The sequence below is a fragment of the Aedes albopictus genome, chromosome 1 (genome assembly GCF_035046485.1).
Source record: "Aedes albopictus strain Foshan chromosome 1, AalbF5, whole genome shotgun sequence".
NCBI lineage: Eukaryota > Metazoa > Arthropoda > Insecta > Diptera > Culicidae > Aedes > Aedes albopictus.
The window spans coordinates 90,068,111-90,082,875 of NC_085136.1; the positions used below are offsets into that span (position 1 = coordinate 90,068,111).

At 39.3% G+C, this 14,765-nt stretch overlaps 3 protein-coding genes across 3 annotated transcripts in view; 2 read left to right on the forward strand and 1 right to left on the reverse strand.

Annotated features, from left to right (window-relative positions):
- LOC109410169 (metabotropic glutamate receptor 1) overlaps positions 1-14,765 on the forward strand; it is a 679,657-nt gene that overhangs the window by 318,455 nt on the left and 346,437 nt on the right. The window lies entirely within an intron of this gene.
- LOC109427405 (tRNA methyltransferase 10 homolog A) lies at positions 3,107-4,328 on the forward strand. The gene is made up of 2 exons (XM_019702947.3): positions 3,107-3,998; positions 4,061-4,328. Exons 1-2 carry the CDS (start codon positions 3,239-3,241, stop codon positions 4,270-4,272), a joined length of 972 nt encoding a protein of 323 aa, XP_019558492.2. The 5' UTR covers positions 3,107-3,238; the 3' UTR covers positions 4,273-4,328.
- On the reverse strand, positions 4,363-5,556 carry LOC109427404 (NADH dehydrogenase (ubiquinone) complex I, assembly factor 6 homolog). Its single transcript, XM_019702946.3, has 2 exons — positions 5,273-5,556; positions 4,363-5,214 (listed from the first exon to the last, which is right to left on the reverse strand). Exons 1-2 carry the CDS (start codon positions 5,383-5,385, stop codon positions 4,404-4,406), a joined length of 924 nt encoding a protein of 307 aa, XP_019558491.2. The 5' UTR covers positions 5,386-5,556; the 3' UTR covers positions 4,363-4,403.

Genomic DNA, 14,765 nt, shown 5'->3' on the forward strand with positions numbered 1-14,765 from the left:
GCTGTTGGGCTCAAAGGGGACCTCTTCAGGACCGCCCTTAACCCTCTAATACCCAATCCCGCCATTAGGCGGGGTATAGTTTGAGCATTTTTGTAATTTTTGTTTCGTGGAAAATCATTTTTTTTATATTTTTGGCTGATATTAAGGACTGTTCTGTATATCTCAAAATGTTTTTTGGTGTATTTTAAAGCGTATTTACATTTTTTAAAAATCATTGAAAAATTGATGTTTTAGTCACCTTTTAGAAGTGATTGCTTATTTTCTATTGAATCGCTACAATTAACATATTTTAAATTTTTCCCTAATCATTCTATCCTTGAGTAAAGCATACTCGTGAGTGAGTAAATGCACGTCAATACTCACGAGTGAGTGTGACTTGTGCAGCGCTTACTCAAATGTGAGTAATACTCACGGTGAGTTTAAGGTGTACTGCTCATACTCATGAGTGAGTTTGACTAGATGTGTGAGTACTCGCTCATTTCGCAACACTGTGCGTGGCAACTTTGCGATAGCAGCGCTATCACGATATTACCACTTGTGTTGTCATTTCAAATGACCGTTCAATTCCTTACACAGGTTTGAAACCGGACTTGGATGTCTGTTCTCTGTGTACTGAAGGTTTTACCACAGACCAGACGTAACACCTTGAACGATTTTCATGAAAATTCATCGCCCAGTTCACACTACCATCACCTGGGCCCTGTAGCATAATCGGGCTAATAATATTAGCTACAAGTTACAAGTTACAAGTACTAATATTACAAGTGCTAATAATTTGTGTTGCATAAAGGCTCAATTTTCCACTAATATTATTAGCACTTGTAATATTAGTGACCATGAAAATACAAGTTGTTTTGGTTCATTTACCTGTCAAAATTCATTCGACAGTTCACTATTAATTTGAAATGGCAGTTCATGTTTGTTTATATTCTATTGTAGAAACTTTGGAGAACTTCAGAGACTCAGCAGAAATTATATTTTGGATACAAAGTGTATATCAACGCAATTTTCTCCTCAATGAGTTTCGAATATGTACATACTGTCAAATTTAATCGTCGAAAACTGGAATTAAGGTTGACATGTTAGATAAATAATATCTTTTGAGTTCATCAAAATGGTAAATCGATATAGGGTAGGACGGGGCAAGATGGCCACCCGGGGCAAGATGAGCACCCCTCCGTTTTACTACTTTTATGATGAATTTTGCCCAAACAACTTCATAATCCGTTAGAATAATGTTCATCCTGTTTGTAAACCTGATAAAAGGTGCTTCATAATGGACGAATTGAAAAATATCGTTTAGTCAATAGCATGGATTTTTAGCATTTTCTTATAAGAAATCATCAGAATAAAATAAGGTTTTTATGTCAGAATCAAATTTTTACCATAATTCTGGTTATCAGCCAACATTACTAGCTTACTGCAAAGCATTTTAATTTACATTAGAAAATATTTTCTAAAAACAAACATTAAAATTTATTCAATTTTAGTTATTAACCTATAATGGGGCAAGATGAGCACTCATTATTCCCCATCAGGGGAATATAGAAAATATTTTGAAATTATTGTAATTCACTCAATAGTGGCGGACATAGGTTTCCGTAACCTCTGCAACTATTTGATTGCGTGAATTCCTGAAAATAAGCAACTTAATAATCGTTTATTGTTTTTCGGGTCATTTTGTATAAAGTATTATAGAATCGCATTTTTTTTTCAATAACCGAAAAAAAGATAATTTTAGAACGTGATACCATAGCTATAAACAAGGTTCACTATATCAATCACTGTATGGCCAATTTATTGTTAAAATATTGTGATTTTAATGAAGTGCTCTTCCTGCCCCGTAGTGGTGCTCGTCTTGCCCCGTAGCATGTTCGAACTGATCATAAAACATCTTTTTTGTTTAGTCAAATTGATCATACTTATTGTGAATTTTGAACCCTCCCATGTTTATGGGTGATAGAAAACATGATATAGAAAAGAACTACTGAGAAATTGTGTAAACTTACAATAAACTCAACGTGATCCTTAGGATGCTCATCTTGCCCCGCCCTACCCTATTCAAAACTAAATATGACTTCTGCAATACTTTAAATCTAACTTGTAAATTATTTTACAAGACCTTTGAGACTTGTAATCAAAAGTACAAGTCATAGCTAATATTTTATACTTGTAGTTTGTTTATGCAACATACACTTGTAGTATTTTTATGCAACAGAAAATTATAAGTTACAAGCTACAAGACTAATATTATTAGTAAAATTTTCATTATGCTACAGGCCCCTGGTGGAAAAGTTGCACGAATCGCTGTGTTGTGCAATATCGTCAACAGAAGGCGCTAGTGTAAAACGTCAAACGCATAGATAAACGATGCGCGCGCCTCTGGTTGTGAAAGCCACAACTATGAAAATTTAAAATGATCGTTAAAAGCGTGGTCGATGGAAATTTCGCAAGTGTTACGTCTGTTTGTCTGTGGCTTTACTGTATGAGGAATGGTACACGTTTTGGTGTAACATTTTAAGCGTGCGTTTAGTTGATTTTGTCAACATACAGGCGCAACCCAATGAGAGTATATTACAGGTGAGGAAGAAGAAGAGATGGCTATGTGTTAGTAAGCAAAGAAAAATGTAAACACAAATAGTGACGTCACTATTTGACTATTTCACTATTTCACTATTTCACTATTTCACTATTTGTCTGTGGCTTTACTGTATGAGGAATGGTACACGTTTTGGTGTAACATTTTAAGCGTGCGTTTAGTTGATTTTGTCAACATACAGGCGCAACCCAATGAGAGTATATTACAGGTGAGGAAGAAGAAGAGATGGCTATGTGTTAGTAAGCAAAGAAAAATGTAAACACAAATAGTGACGTCACTATTTGACACGCGTTCTTATGGGAGCTCACTTTGCTTGTAGTAGTGAAATGTTTTGCACCAAACAGTGGATCGCACGCACACGAAGTATATTCTTCCACACCTTTATTACTCTCATTGGGCGCAACCTAGCGTCAAAACTCGACACTGTTTATTCGGAAGCTTTTCTCTCAGGAACGCCCAATACTACCACCCACCGCACACTGAAGGAAAACAGCTGACAGACGCTGAAGTATGCGAGCTGCCTGCAGATAGTAAACAAACCGCAGCTTCGTAGTGTTCACGTGTAATCGAACGCCGTCGACGCCGCTAGCATCGCTCCTTGAAACAATTCCAGCCATCTAGGACGGAATCGCTACAAAAATGGACAAACATGTTGAAGAGGAGCCAAGTCCAGCCGTCGACGAGACAACATCAAAGGAGGAACAGCTCGTTTCGCCGAGTGATCCGGATTCGGTGAGTTTAGCGGAAGGTGAGCCAATGTCCAAACGGAAGCGCAAGAAGCTACTGAAGATGCAACAGTGGGAAGTCAAGAAAAAGGAAAAACGACTCAAGGAGAAGGAAAAGATGAAACAACGTAAGCTGGAGGCCATCAAGGCTGGGCTCCCCACTCGGAACGGACCAAGTCGGAAGGAACTGAAGCGAAACAAGATCGACTACAGTAAATCGGATATCACGATTGCGGTGGATCTCAGCTTCGATGAGATGATGATCGACAAAGACGTTGCCAAATGCGTCAAGCAGCTGTTGCGAATCTACACGATGAACCGGCGCTCGGAAAAGCCCATTCCGCTGCACTTTACGGGTATACGGCCCGGGGGTGCCGTGGAGAAGCACCTGAAGCGGAACGACGGTTACCAGCACTGGGATGTGAAATTCAGCGGGGAATCGTTTGTGGATTTGTTCGACAGGGATAAGCTGGTTTATTTGAGCAGCGAGTCGGACAATGTGCTGACCACGTTGGAGAAGGACCACGTGTACGTGATTGGCGGGCTGGTGGATCACAATCAGTACAAGGGCCATTGCCATGGGTTGGCCAGCGAGATGGGAATCCGGCATGCAAGGTTGCCGTTGAGTGAACACATTGTGATCAAAACTAGGACCATTTTGACGATCAATCAAGGTGAGTTGAAGTAGATATGTTGATTAATGACTGGAAAATTTAAAAAATCTGCTTTATTTTAGTGTTTGAAATCTTGATGAAAGTTCAATTGGGTAAACCATGGCAAGAGACGTTGCTGGAAGTGCTGCCAATGAGGAAAGGGGCCAAGCCCAAGGAAGATGCGATTGTGGGCAAGACGAAAACATCAGATGAGAGTGAAGTAGCTGAACTCAAGGAGTTGAAAGAAGCTACTGACGAGGAGACTAATAATAACGGCAATGAAGCTACCAGTTGAAATTCGTACCTCTGGTCGGTACCAGATGAATAAAAGCAAATTCAAATGTTCACAAATTGCAGGGATATTCTTTCCGAACGAACGCCACAGTTATCAACTTCTAACAAATTCATTATTCTAAACATACCTCATTAGAACTTTCCTCGGAAGTGATTCCAGTAGATAACTAGCGGAAGCATTGCGTCCTTTTGCAGCAACCGCGAATCAGTCAGGTGGAAATTCGCTCTTCTCAGTCGCTCCAGATATCGACCGGTTGCCACCCCAGGCAGCAGAACGGGCTTTGCTTGCTTCGGCATGGATCCGGCCAATTTCCGTGCCTTCTCCAGATGCTGATGTGCCAAACCGGCCAACTGAAAGATCACCTCCTCCACGCCTTTGTCTTCTTTGCGATTCCTTAGCACCCGCTCCTGGTTAACCCCGTGCTGCATGAGCACTTCCTGCGGCACCGGTACCACGTTCCGCCGCTCCTGATAGGGAATCGAACGCAACAAGTTGACAATGCCCTGAGCTTTCCCCAAGTGGGATGCCGCGTGGTCGGCATGCACGTTCCGCACTCCGTGCGCTTCCAGCAGCAAGTACAGCACGCTGCAAACCGAGTTCTCCACATACTCTTCCATCTGCTTCGTGGTCACAAACCGCAGGTTGGCGTTCAACCGAGCGGAAATCAATCGCTGAAAGTACCGCTTGGTCAGCTTCTTGCTATCGATGACTTCCTTCAGCTCCTGGATAACCGGTTGCTCCGGAACGTGCTTCAAATCATTTTTGAACAACTTGTCAATCGTGTCCTCCCAGAATTTCAGCCTCATTTGACCGATTTTGTCGTCCGACACGGTGCCGGTAATCCGCGCAATCTCCACGTTGAACGCCCGGATGGCCAGAGCGCTTCGTCGTTCCGGATTTTTGAGCAGCAATGTGCAGAGAAAGTTTTCCTTGTCGTATTGCCTACATGTTGGGAAAGTAGGAATCATTCGGTATTGTGATGATTACGGGAAGATCTCACCTGACCAGATTCATGCAGTAGTTCTGAGCAAGAGTGGAATCTTTAGCCGCGTTTGAACCATGTCGTATTAAAGGTATTCCACGCGCGATTCGTTGATGGAGTGCACTGTACATATTAAAATGAGTAACAACTAACGCTGATTCACTTATGAACTTAACAATAATAGCTTTTTTTCCCTTTTATTATATCACCGGTTAAATTTTCATTGCCGCTCTGATGCACGCACCTGCGCTTGCACTTGCACTCTGGTTTTGTTATTGTTTTGCGTCGCGACTGTCGGCACTGTCTGCTCGTGGGGGAAAGCATTGGGCGCTTCATAAAGAAGAGTTTTGAGCGAAAGCTTCAAGTTAGATGTGCTAGATGGCGTGTCCTTATCTAACACGGACACACCAACAAACCGACGTGTCACTCTGTTTTCGAGATTGGCAAAACATTTAAATCACAGAGAACAGACATCCAGGCTAGAACAAATTTCATTTAGAAAGTTGTGTAAGGTTTTGAAGCTTCACTTGAGTAAGGTTGCAAACACAGAATAGGAATAGATATGTATCTTAGAGGAGGTGGAAGACGTGAAATTGATGATTGGATTGGAATGAATTTCCATGGAAAATTAAAAAATCATCAAAGCGTGCTACGCCGCCCGTCCTATAGGCTAATTCGGATTACCCCCAATTGGGTTTTAAAATTTTGAAAATTGTATCGATTTTTTGATTTTATACGAAAGAGCACCTTTTTCTGAGCCACCATGATTTTTTTCAGATTTTTAGAACTTTATTTTGGCACCTAAAATCAATTTCTAAGAGATTTTTAGAAATCATCTTTTGACAGCTGAGCAACTGTTTGACAGCTCGGCCCAGTACAAACTGCGACGAGGGGTGATTCGACAAATCGCTCCCATACAAACTTCAAATTGATTTTTAAATAGGTTTCCGGGCACCAAAATTCATGAAAATTTGGATTTTGGCTCAGTAGATTCAGAATATAGGTGAATCCAAAGTAAGCTAACGATCCCTCCGCATCTGGTGGCAGGAATGAGAACCCTATGAAAAACGTGATTCCGCCAAAATTTGCCATGGCGCAGCATAGGCAAAGTGCACTTTTTTCACTTTTTCGTATCGAATTCCGCATCGCAGAGAAACAAACGAGCACTTTTTGGAAAGAAAATTTAATAGGGTCCTAAAATTAAAGACGAAATCTCGCTTATATTGAATAATGCGATCAAGCATGGTATTCTAATCGGAATTGTACTTTACTCGAACTTGAAAAACAAAGAAATAATGAGAAAATTCGAAATAAGTAAAATGGTAAATAGTTCTACTTTGACATTTGAGGTCAACCTTGTGTGACGGAGCTCGACATTTTTTGCACTGGGAATTCAAAAATGTTCCTATCTGACATACACGGTGAAAAAAAAAATCACTCAAAGTATGTGTTATAAGCTAGGGACGAGACAAAAGACTAAAAAAAATAAAATTATATATTTACAACTACGGTTAATAAAAACGTCAAAAAATGAGGATAGGACTTTAGGAGCCTATTCTCTTTCAGATGCGCTTAGATTTGGTAGGTACTTACGAACAATTTATGTGATTAATTTGAGAAGCTCTTGCTATGCCTCCGGAGGGCGATCTTCCGGATTTTTTGTTAGCTGGCCAATCCTATGTCTGTCGGCGTGGGCATCAAGAATGATGATAATGGAAGCCATTGCAAACGGAAAATAACAACTTCTAGAGCAAAAAATGAGTAAAATTTGACGACAAAAAATTGATTTTTTTTATGTAAACAAACGATTTTCTCCTTATCTCACCTAGCGCCTCTTCAATTGGGTTTTTAAATTTTGAAAATTGTATTGATTTTTCGTATTTATACGAAAGAGCATATTTTTCTGAGCCACCATGATTTTTTTCTGATTTTTAGAACTTAAGTGTGATACCTAAAATCAATTTCAAAGAAAATTTTCCAAATCACCTTTTGACAGCTGGGCAACTGCTTGACAGCTCCGCCCAGTACAAAATGCGACCAGGGGTGATTCGACAAATCGCTCCCATACAAACTTCAAATTTATTTTTAAATAGGTTCCCGAGCTCCAAAATTCATGAAAATTTGGATTTCGGCTCAGTTTGGCATGTAGATTCAGAATACGGGAATATCTCAACACCACTAAAGAAGCCAATTGGGGGTCATCTGGATTAGCCTATCGAATTATCTCAACACCGTTAAAGAAGCCAATTGTAGAGGCGCTTGGTAAGATAAGAAGAAAATTGTTTGTTTACATAAAAAGGTCAATTTTTTGTCGTCAAATTTTACTCATTTTTTGCTCTAGAAGTTGCTATTTTCCATTTGCAATCCCTGATAAAAAATATCATAAAAATACGATAAATTTTATTGTTACAACACCATTTTTTCGAAAAATATTCACCATTAAACGTATTGTTAACGTATTGAACTCCTGCTCACTAGCGTCATCTGTTGCAATTTCTGCAAAAGCTGGTAATCCATTTACACGGCACACTCACCATCACCCCTATTGTTCTATAGGGCACTGCATTGTTATGATTTTATATGGGATTTTTACGTTTCTTGGCCTTGTTATTTACAGAATTACCACAGACAAACAGACGTAACACTTCGAACATTTTTCGATTCAAATCATAGTCACGGAAACATATTCGCCCAATGCTAAAAGGACTAAGTTTGGCCGACCACCAACTAGGTGGCGGTAGTGAGCAAACGTCAAACTCGAACAAAAACTATGCGAGCGCCACGGTTGGGCAGTTGGCCAACTACCAAATTTTGAAAAAGACCGTTAAATCGGTGTACGATGAGAATTATCAGAGTGTTACGTCTGTTTGTCTGTGGAATTACTGTAAGAGTGAAAGAGAAGGAGAGAATTTCATGCAGTGCCCTATACCATTTGGCGAATGGTAAATGGCACTTTTACAATATAAAATGGTGGTCGTTATGTATCTTAACCATAAACTTTTGAGAAAATTTTCATACACTTTTTCGCGAAAAACTATAGAATGTAAGAATGTATTGTGTTTTTATGAGACATTTTTAGGGCAATTTTCAAAAAATAACAATATATCTTAATGTTTTTCATTGTTCTTACAATACAAATACAATTAATTGAATGGCGTCAAATGAATCGTTGTTACAATAAAAATACAATAATATTTGTTGTTATTTGTAAGCAGTTTTCGCTTTTGAAAATCCATAGAATTTATATTTCCCGATAAAATTTATATCCAGCATTTACGAGCACTAACGTCCGCCAGAATGATATGCACATTTTATGATAAGAATCAAACACTCTGATGTCTGTCTGGTATGTATTGCTTGGCAGCTGTTGATAAAATCTATCATCAATCTTTTCAAATAACTGCCAAATATCACAAGTCAGACCTCAGGTCGTTTGATCCATACCATAAATCGTTCACAATTCATGTGGCTATAAGCAAGTATTTATCTGTAACTGCTGGAGAAACGTGTGGAGAAAAATGTTACCGAGAAATATGAATTCTTTGGTTTTTCATAACAACAAATATTATTGCATGTTTATTTTAACATCGGTTCAATTGACCCCATTAAACTAATTGTATTTGTATTGTTATCAATGGTATCAATGGTAGCTAGATTCCTTCAATTTATTGGAAAACATGAGAAAAATCATTGTTCATCTTTTTCTTGTCGTAACGTCCTCACTTGGCTAAAACCACCGACGAACCGACGTGACAGCTAGAACAAATAAATTCAAATTTGTTGTCCGCGACGCCATGATGAAAAATAGCCAAACACTATCGCCACCTCTATAACGGCTCGCGATGATTTGATAGCTCGACACCGAACCCCCGTGTGTTCATATAGGAAACGGTTCGCGTCTGCGCTGATTTGACAGAAGCGATCGCTCGCTTCGGTGGTCGACCGTTAAATTTGGGGGGGACACTTTTGAATCACCACTGTCACGTCGATTCGTCGGTGCTAAAACCTGCTTTTCAGCTAGTTTTCTATAAGTACTTCCTCAGTTATTCATTGAGAGCTTTCTCTGCCAACACGGCTTGACGTCTGTCAGTCGTTGAAGTTTTAGCGAATAATATTGTTCGTGCAGTTGAAAATCGGAATTTTCGACACGCGAAAATCAATTTTTCTCCTAAGCCGAGTGTCGGACGTACGTCGGGCACAGTGCGCTGGAAGAGGGTCAGGTCCGCTGTCCAGCGCACTACGTCCGACGTTAGGATTCACGTATGGATTTTGAGAAAATTCGATTGTCGGGTGTGGAGAAACTTCGGAACCGCGACGACAATATTCGATAACCGAAACATCTACTGTATTCAAATTCAAATTTAAAACGAAAACTATAAAAATATGTCAAATGATTTTGTATTTGATTATGCAAACATGATCCAAGCAACAATTATATATATTGTTATTTATTTGTTACGAATTGTTTTTAAGTGTAGGGTAAGTGTACCAATTATGGCTATAGTACCAATTATTATCCATAGTTGATTTTCACTCTTTAACGATATATATCAACAATAAAAAAATGTGAACAACAGATCACGTTCACAAAAAATGGTTGCACTCATTTAAAGTCCACATTTTGCTCAAATTATGGTAGAAATAAATCATTTTCCTTAAAATTTCGGCTTCCTTGCACCCGTTTTCGCCATAGTGTACCAATTATGGCTAATCCCATAAGAAATGCATGCAAATAGTGCGAAAAGGAGCCGAAGTTAAAAAATGTAGCCATAACTGGTACAGGGTTCCTATCATTGGCACACGCTGTAATAAATACTAAAAATAGTTTTGGCTCCGTTTTAATATTATGTTTCCAGTTCAAAACCGAATTAGCGACATTTTTTCATTGACTTCCGCTGCTTTTGCCTTGCGTTAAACACAATGTCGGAAGTGGGGCGCTGTATAGAACACCAGGTGTACAATACAGCGCCCCACTTCCGACATTGTGTTTAACGCAAGGCAAAAGCAGCGGAAGTCAAAGAAAAAATGTCGCTAATTCGGTTTTGAACTGGAAACATAATATTTTTCCTGTAAAGTATGGAAACCAAACTATCTTTTAACATATTGGTGACATTCGTTGGTCTTCTCGTTATTTTTGTACAAATAGTTTTCCTTAGGTAGTGCCATAACTGGTACAGGCACCCTAATTGAGAAATAAACACTTTTTTAATAAAAAGTCCATGAGCACGAAATATTTTGCATGAGTCATTAATTAAGATGTTAATTGACCAATTTATTTTTTGATTGCTAAAAAAAATATATTTCCATGCTTAATGGCATGCAGTCAAAAAAGCCCAAAATCGCATAATTTGCCCTGTAAATTGAGGTATAGCTCAAAATTGTGACGTGCTGGAGCAAATCTGAGCCCGGATTCGGATTCAGCGGCCTTCAGAGCGGCTGTCAGAGACACATAAGTTTGCTCTTAAGACAAAAAAAATGTTGCGCTGTTATAGAACTATGTATTGAAAAACAATCGAATCAATTAGTCATTAATAGGCGAATCTGGATGACCCCCAATTGTAGAGGAGCTAGGTGAGATGAGGAGAAAATCGTTTATTAACATAAAAAATGCAATTTTTCGTCTTCAAAATTAACTAATATTTTGCCTTGGTAGTTGCTATTTTCCATTGGTAATGGCTTCTATTACACTAGTTTACAGCATTTTTGAGCTCGGTAAGCTGATGATTGTTTTTGGTGTAGAATCACGCCCTGAGTTCGAAAATGCGAAGGAAAAAAATTACAGTAGAGCGGAAATTTTTTCGACTTTCCATACAAGGTTGATGATTTGAAATCGATTTTTGTTCTATTTTTAAGCAACGTCGCTCACTTCACACATCTCATTCTCCGTAATCAATGCTCCGATTGAGCTGATTTTTTTTCTGTAACTCGCCTACATATGATATGTCAAATAAACGTCGAGAAAGAATTTTTAAATTATTTTTTTCTTATTGAAAAAAAATACATTTCTTCATATATTTTTGGAAATTTTGCTAAAATTTAAGGAGATCGTCCCCAAAACTCGCCAATATCTTGAATTTCATCAATCTGACGCAAAACCGGTATTCAGATGATCGAATGGTATTATATTTAGCTTTCAATTTATGGGAAAAGATTTTAAATTGGTTGAACAAAACACAAGATATTTGAATTTCATATTTTAAAAAGTTGTAAAACTCGATATTGAGCTGAAACTCAAAAACTGTTCTACTTTAAATTTTTTGAAGCACGGTTTCGAAATCAGCGCTAAATTATGCTTAAGAAATTTTGGCCGTTGACAGAAGTTCACGACTTTCGTTTTATTTTGTAAACTAGTGTTATCATCAATCTCGATGCCCATAGCGACAGACACCGGATTGGCCAGCTAACAAAAATCCGGAAGATTGCCCGCCGGAGGCATAGCAAGAGCTCCTCAAATTAATCACATAAGTTGTTCGTGAGCACCAACCGGATCTAAGCGCAACTGAAAGAGAATTAAATTTTCTTTCCAAAAAGTGCTCGTTTGTTTCTCTACGATGCGGAATTCGATACGAAGTGAAAAAAGTGCACTTTGCCTATGCTGCGCCATGGCACTTTTTGGTGGAGTCACGTTTTTTGTAGGGTTCTCATTCCTGCCACCAGATGCGGAGGGATCGTTAGCTTCTGTCAGATTTGCCTATAGGTACACTGAACTACAAATCAACCCAAGTTTAAGTTGTTTTGACGCAATCCCGATCTTCCGTGGAATAGGTAAATCCAACGGAAGCTAACGATCCCTCCGCATCTGGTGGCAGGAATGAGAACCCTATGAAAAACGGGGCTCCTCTAAAATTTCACATGGCGCAGCATAGGCAAAGTGCACTTTTTTCACTTTTTCATATCGAATTGCGCATCGTAGAGAAACAAACGAGCACTTTTTGAAGAGAAAATTTAATTCTCTTTCAGATGCGTTTAGATCCGGTAGGTACTTACGAACAATTTATGTGATTAATTTGAGGAGCTCTTGCTATGCCTCCGGCGGGCAATCTTCCGGATTTTTTGTTAGCTGACCAATCCGATGTCTGTCGGCGTGGGCACCGAGAATGATGATATTAGAAGCCATTGCCAATGGAAAATAGCAACTACCGGTGCAAAATATGAGTAAATTTTGGTGACAAAAAGTTGATTTTTTATGTAAACAAACGATTTTCTCCTTATCTCACTCAGCGCCTCTACAATGGGGGACCATTCGAATTCACCTATAACTCAAATTTGCGTTAAACAGCGAAAGTGGTGAGTGAGTAGTTCTCGTTTGAGAGCGGCAAAAAAATTAACCCAGTGGTAAGTTATTTTCACCCAACGGAGGCCTCAAATGACGCAAATTTGGGTTAATTCAAGAAAACCCAAATTTGGCTTCTTCCACGGAAGAGCAGCGGATGCGTCGGTGCTTCTCTCTTTGTTTTCGACAACATTGCGGCGGGGCGAGGGAGAAAACAACCCAACTTTGAGTTAAAACTTTAAGCAGTTTAGCCAAATTTGAGTTTTTAAAACTTATTCTTTGGGTTATAATATTTTTCCGTGTAAATCCAATGGAAGCTAACGATCCCTCCGCATCTGGTGGCAGGAATGAGAAACCTATGAAAAGAGGGGCTCCGCCAAAATTTGCCATTGCGCAGCATAGGCAAACTGCACTTTTTTCACTTTTTCATATCGAATTCCGCATCGTAGAGAAACAAACGAGCACTTTTTGGAAAGAAAATCTAATTCTCTTTCAGATGCGCTTAGATCCGGTACGTACTTACGAACAACTTATGTGATTAATTTGAGGAGCTCTTGCTATGCCTCCGGCGGGCAATCTTCCGGATTTTTTGTTAGCTGGTCAATCCGGTGTCTGTCGCCGTGGGCATCGAGATTGATGATAATAGAAGCCATTACCAATGGAAAATAGCAACCACCAAGGCAAAATATGAGTTAATTTTGAGAACGAAAAATTGAATTTTTGATGTAAACAAACGATTGTCACCTTATCTCACTTAGCGCCTCTACAATTGGGGGTCATCCGAATTCACCTATGGTCGCTGTACGCAAAAGCTTGACTTCCACCACCAGGTTCGCTAGTGTTCATCAATCAAATGAGTAGCACTTTTCGTGATGAAGATTCACCTCCTTGTTTTAAACCTATACACGATGAAACCACGAACGCCACCAAACACCATATTGCCACAGTCAGTGAATTAAATTAGTATGGGAAATTAACCGATTGCAGCGCCACGATGTTGCCACTTGTGTTGCCGATGAAATATTGCAGACTACATCTCAAATTGGACTATCACACTTTTTTTGGTACGCCTAAAAAGTGTGATAAAAGTGCACATTTGCCTCGGATCGTCTCGACGTCTTCGGTGCACTTATTCCTCCATTTACAAGGAATAAGTGCACCGAAGACCTCAACTCGATCCAACGTGGCCCTGCGCTGCAATCACACTTTGAAGGTGTGTGCATACTATTCTGGAGCTCGATTTGAAAAGGTCGTATGTGCTTTTGTCGATTAAAAATTCGATCAGTTGGATTCGCTTATTATAGCGAAAACCGTTGAAATTGAGCAATGTTGATACATACAGCAGAATCCTCACAAAACAGGCTTTCTGTTCTATCATTAAAAGTTTGCAAAATATCTGCCATATTGCTACAATGACTAAAATAAACTGATCGAATTTTATATCGACAAAAGCACATACGACCTATTCAAATCGAGCTCCAGTATTGTGTCAGTCCAATTTGGGGTGCAGTCAGCAATATTCCTTAAGCGCTGTTTGCAGTTCAGAAGGAATTTTTCGGCCTATCTTGATGCATGGGAAATTCCTTGCCTGAATCGCCCAAGAAACCGTTTTTCTTCGATCACAGTACGCAGTTGCGAAGAAATGACAGTTCAAATGGCAGTCACCGTGGAAAATTTCTGCCAGGAATCGGTCAAGAAGTTTCTTGAGCGATTCCTTTCAAACATCAAACTAGGCTTTACCACAGAGAACAGACATCCAAGTCCAGTTCCAAAACTGTGTAAGGAATTTAACGGCCATTTGAAATCGGCAACACAAGTGGCAATAGCGTGGCGCTGCAATCGGTTAATTTCCCATACTAATTTAATTCACCACTTGAAATGTGTCAATTCACCACTGACTGTGGCAATATGGTGTTTGGTGGCGTTAGTGTTGTCATCATGTATTGGTTTGCAACCTAACTCAAGTAAAGATTCAAATCCTTACACAAATTTCTGAATGAAATTTGTTCTAGCCTGGATGTCTGTTCTCTGTGGCTTTACACAAAATTCAGATTGGACTTGGATGTCTGTTTTCTGTGGTTTATCTGCGCCACCTGTATCTGTATACAGAGAAATCAAACTACCTAATTTTTGGGTCGATTTTACTCAAAGCTGAGTATATCGAATAAACTAGTTACCCAAAATTAGGTTGTTTTCCCTCTTTCCCTCACCGATGTTGTCAAAAACAAACAGGGATGC

Coding starts and splice junctions, on each gene's coding strand:
- LOC109427405 (XM_019702947.3), top strand. CDS start 3,239: ATGGACAAACATGTTGAAGAGGAGCCAAGTCCAGCCGTCGACGAGACA. Junction 3,999..4,060: donor CATTTTGACGATCAATCAAG/GTGAGTTGAAGT, acceptor GCTTTATTTTAG/TGTTTGAAATCTTGATGAAA.
- LOC109427404 (XM_019702946.3), bottom strand. CDS start 5,385: ATGTACAGTGCACTCCATCAACGAATCGCGCGTGGAATACCTTTAATA. Junction 5,215..5,272: donor TACTGCATGAATCTGGTCAG/GTGAGATCTTCC, acceptor CCCAACATGTAG/GCAATACGACAAGGAAAACT.